We start from the raw sequence: 12,608 nt of genomic DNA on the forward strand, positions 1-12,608 counted from the left end.
AAGTGCTGGGATTAAAGGCATGTACCACCACTGCCTGGCTAGAGCAGTGATTCTTTTTATTTAAATTAGGGATTTTCCTCATTTACATTTCCAATGCTATCCCAAAAGTCCCCTATACCCTCCCCCCCACTCCCCCACCCACCCACTCCCACCTCTTGGCCCTAGTGTTCCCCTGTACTGGGGCATATGTGAAGGTTCTATGCCCCAATATAGGGAAATGCCAGGGCCAGGAAGCAGGATTGGGTGGGATGGTGATCAGGGGGAGGTGGGAGGGGACAGGCAATTTTCATAGGGGAAACTAGGAAAGGGGATAACATTTGAAATGTAAATAAAGAACATATCTAATAAAAAAGAGCTCTTAACTAGTGAAAAAAAGAATCTATTTTTTTATTAGGTATTTTCTTCATTTACATTTCCAATGCTATCCCAAAAGTCCCCCATACCCTCCCCCCACCCCCCTACCCACCCACTCCCACTTTTTGGCCCTGGCATTCCCCTGTACTGGGACATAAAAAGTTTGCAAGTCCAATGGGCCTCTCTTTCCAGTGATGACTGACTAGGCCATCTTTTGATACATATGCAGCTAGAGTCAAGAGCTCTGGGGTACTGGTTAGTTCATATTGTTGTTCCACCTATAGGGTTGCGGATCCTTTTAGCTCCTTGGGTACTTTCTCTAGCTCCTCCTTTGGGGGCTGGAGCGATGGCTCAGCCGTTAAAGGCTAGGCTCACAACCAAAAATAGAGCAGTGATTCTTAACCTGTGGTTCTCAACCCTTTTGGGGGGTTGCATATCAGATAGACTACATATCAGTTACTATCATTTATAACAGTAGCAAAGTTACAGCAATGAAATAACTTTATGATGGGGGTCACCACAATATGAGCAACTGTATTAAAGTGTTGCAGCATTAGGAAATTTGAGAAGTACTGGACTAGAGAGAATTTTCACTGGAATATGACTGCTTCCATGTGCAATCTCACAAGAAATTAATTTAAAAGAACAAGAACAAACCTATATGTTTATGGAGCTAGAAAAAGGCATGTGGCTATTTTCATGCTTTGGATGATATATTTTGTTATATTCACTATCTAGATAAAGTTAAAATACTTTGTAAGTCAGTTGTGGTGGTGCATACCTTTAATCCCAGTACTCAGCTGACAGATTCAGGTTAGTTTGAGAGCCAGGTCTACATAGTGAGTTCCAGGACAGCAAGAACTACACTTGCTCAAAAACAAAAAACAAAACAAAACAAAACAAAAATAAAATGCTTATAAGAATTGGGTTAAAACTTGCTTATTAATGTCATAATTAAATGTGGTAGTTATAGGATTATCAATTAATGAATATATGATATTTCTTGTTTACTGCTCTTGTTGGCAGTGTGAATGTAGGAGAGTAGGGCCCTGATAATGAGGTAGACTGAAGTCTCATGCAATAGCCAAATTTATTCAGTGTATCAAACAGTTTATCCTCTGAGGGTTATGAAGAATCACATGAGTAAGATGTTCAATCACAAGGATAAACCACACATGACAAACACTTGTTTTTCTTTAGAGACACATGAATAACAACAGCTGAACTAACATGAAAACACAATCCAAGAACAAACCTGTGTTTTGAAGAAACTGAGGTCACTATTGTATTGATTTCTTGGAGTTTTCTCACAAGTGCTCAGAATTCCCCTTCCATGACTCTATTCTTGGACTGTGTTCGGACAGTTCCTTATTTGAGATGTTTGTCAGCATAGACGTTTATATGATGTTAAGATAATGTATTAATGAATTTAGAGATTTGAGGGATAGGTCTGAGGGGGTTACAAGATTAATTTTACCTGTGTAATAGCAATCTGTAGACTGTGAGTTTATGTGTTCCTGTGATTAAACACCATGACCAAAAGACTTGGTTTATATTTCCATGTCACAGTTCATTATTGAGGGGAGTCAGGGAAGGCACCCATGTTGGATCAGTGGTAGGAACCATGATGAAATGCTGCTTACAGGATTTGTCTCCAGGGTTTGCTCAGTCTGCTTTCTTCTATATCCCAGGAATACCTGCCGAGGAGTGGCACTGCCCATATTGGGATGAGCCTTTCCAAATCAATTCATTATAGAGACTTGCCTGCAGACCAGTCTGGTGGAGGCAATACCTTCAATTGGAAAGGTTAATTTTTTGTCAGCTTCCTGTGTTGCATTTGTATGTGTATGAAGTGCCATTGTGTTAGTGTGGACTGTAAAGCTGTATTGTCCATTAAATATGGATGAGTTAGTGCTTTATGGTTTATATAGAATATTCATTACAAGTTCAGCTATGAGGTGATAGACTATGTCAAAGGTTTGATGGCTGTCCTGGGTCTTATAATCCTTCAATTAAACAAACAAACAAACAAACAAACAAAAAACTAAAACAGCAAATGCATGATCATGGGATAGTTGGTTGTTTACATTTAGGGGAAACATTTTATGAGTTTTAACTAAATGGTCTTCAAAAGTTCCACTTATGAGCCTGGCGTGGTGGCGCACGCCTTTAATCTCAGCACTCGGGAGGCAGAGGCAGGTGGATATCTGAGTTCGAGGCCAGCCTGGTCTGCAAAGTGAGTTCCAGGACAGCTAGGGCTATACAGAGAAACCCTGTCTCAAAAAAAAAACAAAAAAACAAAAAAAAAAAAACAAAAAACCAACCAACCAACCAACCAAACAAACAAAAGTTCCACTTACAATTTCAGTATAGAAACACTTAAAAGAGTTTCTGATTTCACACTGGTTGGTAAATTATGAGATGATAAGCTTCTTGGCTAGAGTTGTTTTGATTTAATGTTCCATGTACAATCAATACCATTTATGCCTTATTGATTAACTAAAGGTGATTGGTTAATGTTCACATAGAAAAGGATCCTATGTGATTAAAAATTAGCGAATTATGCACTTTACAAAGGTTTATGTATATGCTTAGATGGATGAGAAGGGAATCTTCATTTGATTTTTAGTCCCGTGCATGCGTGTATGCCATATATATTTAGGTATCTGTGGAGACCAAAAGATTGCATGATATAACTTGAAGCTGAAGTTACAGTAGGCTATGAGCTGCCAAAAATGGGTGTTGGCAACTGAACTTGGATCCCCTGAAAAAGCAGCAGGTGCTCTTAACCACTGTGTCATCTCTCCAATTCCAGGAATAAATTTTAGTGTTGTGTAAAATATATGGTTAAACATGTATAATACTGTGTTTTTACTATGTAGCATAGGCTAGCTTAGAACTGCAATGTTTGGGCTATAGGTTTGCAACACCACACCTGGATTACTAGTCCACTACTAGTAAGTTAAGAATGAAGTACTTATTATACACAGGATTACATTATAATTTATTAATATTTATATAGTACTTGAAAACAAATCGTGTGCTTCATATAGAAGAATCAGGCCATAGCTTAAGCATAATTTCAGCTTTTAGATGCTGATGATAAAGTTTTTAGCTTCTTTGACTCCTGTGGAGGTCATGTCTTGCTCATTTTGTTTTTCATTTCTAAGACCAAAGTATTAACCACAAGTGCTCTTCATTTGATTAAATTATTTTCAAATAGGCTCGTGAGTGGTGTAAGAATGATAACAATAGGGACACAAAATTTGTCCATGACTAATGAAGGGTGCCATGGTTGGCTTCTAATTCATTTAAATGTCATATCAGCTACAAGAATTCAGACTAACTATGGGCTTACTGGAGAGAAATATACTTTATTGTATTCAGATTAGATAACTATTGTGTAGGAATGACTGCAAGAAGCCTGAGAGTATAAATTTGACTAATACACCCCTTATTTCATAGGGATAGATTATAAGATAGTCTAAGGTACAGGAAATAGCATTCTGACTTAACATGGGGTGATAGACTGTGAGAATCTGTGGGTACATAGTTATTTGGATCCCCTAGATAAGATCAATTTAAGAGGTATAGAATTAGAGACAGGAAGGTAAGGCTATCAGTAATTTTATAGTAGGGCTAACCCCTTTTCTACTCTAGAGGGCCCAAGTGTTTCAAATTCTTCCAAATAATATGGTCAGCAGTAGCAAAAGCCTACTTCTCATACCAACTTCTTAGTTAACTGCTGTGATAAGACACTTGCTGTGATAAAACATATACTTTTATTCTTTTTGTTTGTTTGTTTTTTTGTTTTTCGAGACAGCATTTCTCTGTATAATCCTGGCTGTCCTGGAACTCACTCTGTAGACCAGGCTGTCCTCAAAGTCAGAAATCTGCCTGCCTCTGCCTCCCGAGTGCTGGGATTAAAGGTGTGCACCACCACGCCTGGTTTTAAATATCTTTATTGTTACTTTCAGAATTTCATGCAATGTATTTTAGTCATAACCATATCCAACTCCTCTCAGATCTCCCCACTACCTCCCTACTCATCCAACTTCCTATTTTGAGGGGGAGGTTACTTTGTTTTTTGTTAACTCCTGGAGTCCAATTTGTGCAGCCTAAATAAATACTCTTGGCTATGGGGCTGGCCCTGCAGTGTCATTGACCTATCAGAGGTCAAACCTTCAAAACAAAGCAAAACAAACAAACAACAACAATAACAACCAAAACCCTGATTTTCCTCTTCCTGGCAATGACTAGATGCCAATAGTTCCTTAACTAGAGGCGAAAATTCATGCCTAGTGATTAGAATTTTGCAATGGGATTTTTGTGTGGTTTGAGCTTGTGAAGGTGTTGTGCATGCTACCATACTACTTTGAGTGTGTGTGTGTAACATCTCTTATGTGTCTGGAAAACACTGTTTTCATATAGTCATTTGTCACCTCTGTCTCTTACAGTCATTTCTCCTCTTCTTCTAAGATGATTTCAGGGACTTGGGGCAAACAGTGTGATAAGGATGTTTATGGGTTTCTTTAAATTTTATTTGTTTATTTTTAGTGTGTTTTTATTACTTTTAATTATATGTAGGGTTGTGTGTCTGCTTCTAGGTATGTGAACATGAGGGCAAGTGCTTGAGGAGGACAGAGGTATCACACACACCCTGGACGTGGTATTGCAGCCAGTTGAGAGCGTCCCGATGTGGATGCTGGGAACCAAGCTCAGGTCTTCTACAAGAGGAGCAAATGCTGTTACACACTGAGCTCGCTCCAGCCCTGTACACTTCTGTTCCAGGGTTTCACACAAGCACGCAATGTGTATTGATCAAATTCCCTCCCTTCCCCGCTCCCATCCTCCTCACCACTTTCCCTCTGAATTTCATGAGCTCTTATTTTTTAATACACTGACTTCACTTAATACTGCCTGTATGGACATCGATGCAGAACCACCTACAAGGGCATGAATAGGCTCTCAGGAGCAGTATCCTTGAAGAAAACTGATTCTTTCTCCCCAAGTAGCCATCAATTTCAATAGCTTCGCAGCCAGAGTGGAACTTTAGAAACAGCGAGGATGACTTGTTTGATTTTATGCAGGGCTCGTGCATGTAGCCACAACCACTGAGAGTTCGTGTGTGCAATGGTGCTATCATAACTGGCAAATAGTTTTTCACAGCATATGTCTACTATCTCTGGCTCTTACCATCAGTCTACTCTGTATTTTGATTTTGTGCCAATATTATAAATGATAGTCAGCAGTGAATAATTGTTGGGAAGGGTACTAAGAGATTAGAGATAGCTAGATAAGTATTAATAATAAGGTCACAAAATTTAAAGAATTGAAATTTAAAATGAAACTTATATTAGCATTAATTATTTTTAAGGCAAGAAAATAGATTATATGAATTCATTTAGCTTAAGCATATATGTGTTTAAAAATATTACAGAAGTGCACTATAATATCTGAGGTCTTCACATTCCCTTACCAGTGACTCATTCCCTCATCCAGGGCAATTTCTAGTCCTTAAAGCCTCATTCTTGGTATTATTTAACAGACACACTATTTATTTAGCCATCCACCTTGTGGCTTTGCTCTATCTTTTCTATGTTCAGGTACATGAATACTTGCCATTTTATTACAGTTTCCCACTGTATTCAGGAAAGTAGCATGCTGTAGAAATTTATGACCTGAGAGCTATAGAATAATATACATCCTGTAACCTTGGTATGTAGCAGAGCTGGAGCATCTAAATTTCTGTAAGCCCATGCTGTCATTTTCAAAATGATGAATGTGCCTGATAACATTTTCAAGAGCATATCTCCTTTGTTAAATGATTTATGTATCACATTTTTTAAAAATACATAAAAACATTTTTGTTGAACTGTATTTTTTTTTCATTAGACCCAGTATTCTCAAAGAATTAACTTTGAGAATTTTTTTCCACCATGTTTGTTGCTTCAGTGAATTGCCTCATCATTGGGGTTCCTTAGTCAAGCTTCAGAGAGCCCTACTCAAACAAGTATACATTATTCCTGAAAACTGACATCACATATGTGTATAATGTATTGTATTACTTAATGTCCTTTTGTACTGGCTGATTCTGTCACCCTCTCCAAACAAGTGTATTAAATAAAAGGGAAATGGAGAGGCACTCATTCAATGAGAAATACAACTTAATTTTCATTAAAGGGAGCTTCTGTAAGGTGAAGGGCATGGGAAGGAAAATTAGTCCCTTCTCCCAGTAGAAGACGAACATGGAGCTGATAGTCATATTACACTGAATATGGATGCTATCACAAAAGAGGTTCAGATGAACCGCACAAACAGCTAAAATGTGGTTAGGTCTAAGCATTGATTTTCTTTTAATGTGAGCATTAGCTTAGCTAACATTTATTTTTTACAAAAGCTCACAGCAATTTAGAACTACCAGTTCACTGGCTTTGGATTTTAACTTTGCAATGTGTATATTTAACCATACATATTCTTATTTAGCCTAAAGGAGAACACTTCTCTGACTCATTGCTAAATGCCAAGATGCTTGAACATCTACTTTCAGCAGTTTGGAATTACTGCTATTGTCCACCTGAAGGTTCAGATGATTTTAGGTATTTAAGATTCTCATGTTTGCTGGGCAAGATGGTGCATACATGGATTCACAGCACTCCCAATGGCAGGAAGAAGAGAGGGATCAGAAGCTCACAGTGAGCCTTAGATAACATTGACTTCCAGGTCAGTGTGGGCTATGTGGAATCGTGACTCAGAAAGTTTCTCATTTCCCAACTTTATGGAATTCCATGTCTCAGCATTCCACTCTTTCCTTGTTTGGACACAGATACACAGATGTATATCCCTTTGGATACTGTACATGATCTCCATGCACTTTGGCAGACCCCCTAAGGAAAATCTGGTTTTGAAATTGAGCAGTCTTCCTTTAACTGGAGATGAGGGTTACCTTTACACAATGCTTAGGGTAGATGACAAAACAGGCTTTTCCCTCAGATTAAAATCTTATGCTAAGGACCCAGCCTGGGACAAATTTACAGTCTGCCTTAACAGCAGTAAGAACCTTAACAGCCACATATTCTGGAAGCAATGTGAAGAAGCTAAGTTCATTGTTTTCCACAGACCAAATACCATTTGATGACCTATTCAAAGGGCAGAGATGTCTCAGATCAGCATATGGCAAAAGGTAAATGACAGTTCAAAAGGGATCAGGTGCCCCAGTCTTTACATCAAACAGAGTACCCAGTCATTAGCTAACGTGAGGAAATCTGAGGCTCTCACTTTCAAATCCAGGCAACCTATAAGCCTAATACTAAGAGGTAAAAGAGTATGTGAATCTTTGGGTGGTGGTAGCACACATCTTTAATCCCAGCACTTGGGAGGCAGAGGCAGGCAGATCTCTTTGGTCTACAGAGTGAGTTCCAGGACAGCCAGAGCCACACAGAGAAACCCTGTCTCTAAACACAACTACAAGAAGCATATTAAAACACAGATTTAGGTTTGGATTAGGATACAAAAATAGCTTCCTAGGAATACTGAAGGGTCAATATGTTAGAACCCGAGGGACACAGTATTATAGTGTAAATAAAATGTATTTTTCCAAATCATAGAGTCGACATACTGTATGGTATGGGGTATCATAATACACTCTTCAAAGCTATATGGAAATTATGGGGGTTGACAGATTATGTATATAAAAAGAATGCTGGGAAATTTTAGGCAGGGTACCAAAATAGTTTTGTTAGATATAAAGCCTAAAATGATCAGGAAGATTTTCTTTTAAAATAATACAAAATCAATCATGAAAGTGGGCATTTTATTTAGAATGACAACTTATAACAAGAGTTAAATGATGACAGCACTTACACGTTTTAAATGAAGTGTGGGTACATGTAGATATATATGCTTGTACATATATTAATTTACACAAACACCACAATGTTTTTATTTAACTCAAGTGAAATGAACATCTAAATGGAAGGATATGATAGTTGTATTATAAATCAAATACCCAAATTCTGCAAATTGTACATAAACATAGAGCTGTGTGAGATGAACACGAAAGAGCCCAAGAGTGAAAGTTGTCTCACTCTCTGAGGTAAAAATGGAGATAGGTTTATGTTAAGCCCTTAGTACATCTTTTCACATCAAGTTTTTTAATATACTAGCTTTTCTAAGATTGAGTCTTATAAAAAAAATCTTGTTTCAAGTAACAAGAACGACTAATTTTGTATACACCATAACCATATACAGAATAACTGCCACATGTAGCAAGTGAAGACCTTTTGCTGGAACGTTTTTCCAATTTTCCAGTTTCTGGTCCATCTAGTAGGTTGGAATGATTTACCAGTTGGCATTTATGTTATTGGAACCAATTAGAACCATTCTAGAAATAAGCCAAATGCTAAAGCTTGCTTGGTTGGAGACAAATGACTTTATATTTGGAGAAAGGACTCTAAGCACAGTGCTTGCTTTTCTTAAGTTTATATCAAACTTAGATGGATTTGAAGCAACAACTCTGGACTGTAGTGTGGCTATACTGTTGACACGCTGATCTTAACTGTCTTCTACATACGCTCAACTTGCTAGATTAAGAACTACTCACAATAATGAAGATAGCCAGAAGCTTATCTGTTTTAGGAAGTTATTCAGCTTTGACACTCTTCAAACTGGAATTTCATAGAAGTGTAGAATGAACAATCATTTTCTGCATGCTGAGATGTTATACACATACATACAAACAGATAGATTACATGTGGATAACCCATTTACTTTTTAATTTTAGATTGTTTTCTTGCAAAAGCAATTGTGGTTAGTTTTATATATATGGCAAATTTTAATCTATCTTTGGTTCTATGATTTAGAGATATTTTTCCCAAAAATAAATAGGCATGGCAGGAAAAATAAATTGGCTATCTTAAGAGAAAAGTCAGTACTTTATAAAAAAAATTGACCAAAAAATATATAACTGGTATTTTAGACATCTTTTCTAATTCTCTTGCTTAAAATCTAACACCAGTGAAGTTTTATTGAACTGAATGTGCATAATGTATTTACCTATACAGAAAAGACGCAAAAATATCTTAAAACAAAATAACAGTTTCCGCTAAAGTTGCTTAAGAATTATGCATTCCAAAATCTATTAGAAAGTCAAACTGCTAAAAATATACTGATCAAGCTGAATATGATGAAGCACAAGAAAATAAAAGTAGATGTAGTGGTACCTGCAGGTCACACAGATCTTCAAAAAAAAAGTAAAAGAACTTAGAATTCAAAGACCCTCCCTTCATTTTCGGCAAATATTTAGGCATTGGAACTTTTAGAAGATTACTTTTCCAAAGCTTCATCTAGCTTCTGTTTTTGGTTCCAACTCTTGGCATTAACGGCCTTCGTTTGGTAATGACCTCCGTCTCTTTTCAAATAGGATTTTGGAATCATATAATTCTCTCTCCCTACAGCCGAGGGACGGTCCTTTGAGATACTTTGCCTCAGCTGCCTCATAATCTAATCCATCAACAGCAGAAATTGAGCAAATAATTGCTTCCGGTAGAAGAACTTCCAAGACAAACTTAATTTTGTCATCTTTTATTAGAGTCAGCATCTTCTGGTCAATTTGCTTATAAATTTCTTGTAGGTATTTCACTACCTCGTCCAGTTGATCTTCATCTTCAAAGTAGGTTTCGATACAGGGTGTGAAACTCTTTGCATTCAGAAATGATTTCAGCCACTTGGATTTTTTTGTGCCCTTTAAAATGCCCAAGAGGTGGTCCTCTGTTCCTTTTGCATTGACAATGAAATCTACCAGGTTCTTGTTAGCTCGGTCCCGAGCAGGCTTCATCCGATCAGGGAGAATTTTCTGGAAAGATACCCTCTTGGCTTGGGATGCCATAGGCAACTGCTCCCCGACGTTTTCATTGTATAGCTTTGGAAATATATTTCTGAAGGTATCTTGTTTGATGATTTTCCTGACTGGATAACTGATGTCAGCAGCATAATACTCAAAGAACGAGCCGGTAAAAGAGCCACAACCTAGTCTAACTCGGTAGTCACAAATCAGTGAGATGCACCAATCGATACTCTCCCGGTACTCCTCCCTGGCTTTCTCCACTAGTGCCTGTTTCTCTTTACAGTCGTACTTCTTCAGCCTTCTCAAAGATACTCTAACGCCTTTCTTTTGAGGACTCATGTCTGCCTCAACCAAAAGCACACTCGCTTTCCGCTCTTTCCGCCTAATGCTTTTGATCACTGCTGGCCAAAATGGGTATTTTTGATATTTAAACCACACTATCATTCCGGTTTCAAATGCACGTGTCTCATAATGGAGGATGAAGCGTGGAAGGTCCTCATCGTCATCTTCATTATCATTTTCCAACGCAGCGGCACTGGCAGGATTTAAGGACAAAAGCTTGCCGGAAGCTCGGGCTTCTTCCTCAAGATCTTCTAAATCCAGTCTCTGGAGCAGTAGATCACTGCTGACTGTATCACGGGCAGGAAGGGAAACCTGAAAGTCCCCTGAGCACCCTGCAGTGGATGTCTCAGCACCTACATCGGATTCCACAGAAGACTGATTTTGGTTGGCATAGGAGACTAGATTCTGATTTGATGGGCCCTCACCAGGATCTTCCATGTTATTCTCTGAGACAGCAGAACATTCAGAGGAAACAGCCGGGGGTGCTTCTGGGAGGATGTCTTGTGACTCCTCTTTGGGGACAGCGAGATCTTCTGATGAGGGGACGAATTTCTCTTCTTTAATATATTCGCTTTCTTCTTTGAGTGATAAATTCACAGACATGATGGCCGAGATGTCAATCTTTTTCTTTTCTTCCTTTTTATCATCCTCAACTGCCAATGAAGGATCTGTTTGGCAACAGCCTAAGTTTTCTGATGCCTTTGTGTCCATCTCACTTGGCATGCTCTCACCGGTTGTGTGCACCTGCAACTTATCATCGGTCATGGAATCATCACTCTCTGAGCACAGCAGGATGGAAGCGGAGTCCTCCGGGGTGTTGCTTTCAAGTTTGCGGAACTTTTTATGAGGAGGTGAATCAGGCGGCTGTTCTGGCACATTTTCAGACGCTGTAGCTGTAGGTTGTTCTTCTGACATGCTTTCCTGGCTGTGATTGGTTCCTTCTTTCACGATTTCCAGTGCCATTTTCAGTGATCTTTCATAGGCTGTCTCCTCTCTAGGTGCAACGTTGACCTCTGACTGCACTGCTAGAGAGGACATAATGGCTTCAACAGCAGATTTGGTTAGGACTTTTGCGTCTGTGCTTTCCACGGTAATTTTCTCATCCAGTGAAAGTATTTCAACTTCTAGGGACGATGAATTTTTCCTCTTACTGTCTGATGGACTTTCAGACCTATCTAGAACTTTTGCTGGCCATAATTGGTCTTTCCAATTACACAGGACATATTCGCCATCCATTATGATTTAGATTAGTGTGCCAAGTAGTATTACAGACAAAGAGATTGGCTAGCCCTGTGGCTGCAAATACAAGTGCTATCAAGAAACCAGTCTTATGAAAGTTTCTTTTTGATTTGGCACCACAAGAGTTTATGGCTTATGTGCACCGTTTTCTTTCACGAATATGTCCCCAGGATTCTTGAACATGTTGTTTGAATAAGAGAACTCTGGAAGATACTGAAATAGGGAGAACACTATTAACAATAAAAGTATCTTGCTGAAGTACAAGTTAAGCAAATGCAAGCAAACTGAAAAGAACTGTGTTCAATGAGAACCAGAGAGATTTCTCATTGCAGCTTAATGGCTAGGGAGGTAACAATACCAGGAAATAAACTTGCACAATAAACTAAATTAAAGAACTCTTATATTGTTGTTGAAGAATATGCACCAGTAGAAGTGCTGTAGTTGTTTGTTAGGGAATTTATGTCATTGGATAGTTTGATACTCTCATATTCCTGGTATTTCACCTGTGGTAGTGAATCTTCAAATTTAGGACCCACGAGGATCATATGTGTGTGTGGGGGGGAATGGGCTCATTGAATGTTCAGTTCCATTCTCAAGTCTTATTCAGAAGTTCCAGAACAAGCTAAAAGAAATGTAATTCTACTAAGTTCTCAAATGCTTCTAATGTTTCCATAACACTAAAAGAAAATGCGTGAGTTGAGCATATGGCTTTATGAATTCTTAACTGAATTATGTTAATACAAAAGTTACTTTGAAATTCAAATGCTACAGATGCAAAAATCAAGTATATTTTAAGACCTCAGCATGTTTTCAAACGTAAAGCATTTCT

General features: G+C 38.3%; 1 protein-coding gene across 3 annotated transcripts in view; it reads right to left on the reverse strand.

Annotated features, from left to right (window-relative positions):
• Positions 1 to 8,166: 8,166 nt before the first annotated feature.
• The window catches only part of Pwwp3b (PWWP domain containing 3B), a 28,016-nt gene continuing 23,574 nt past the window's right edge, over positions 8,167 to 12,608 (reverse strand). For all 3 annotated transcript variants that reach the window (XM_021153987.3, XM_029473691.2, XM_029473690.2), the window contains one exon: positions 8,167 to 11,992. In XM_021153987.3, the coding sequence (XP_021009646.1) occupies positions 9,731 to 11,776 (2,046 nt within the window). In that variant the 5' untranslated portion in view covers positions 11,777 to 11,992 and the 3' untranslated portion in view covers positions 8,167 to 9,730. The remainder of the gene's footprint in view (positions 11,993 to 12,608) is intronic.

This window comes from Mus caroli, unplaced genomic scaffold (assembly GCF_978045245.1).
Source record: "Mus caroli unplaced genomic scaffold, Mus_caroli_1 scaffold_5, whole genome shotgun sequence".
Taxonomy (NCBI): domain Eukaryota; kingdom Metazoa; phylum Chordata; class Mammalia; order Rodentia; family Muridae; genus Mus; species Mus caroli.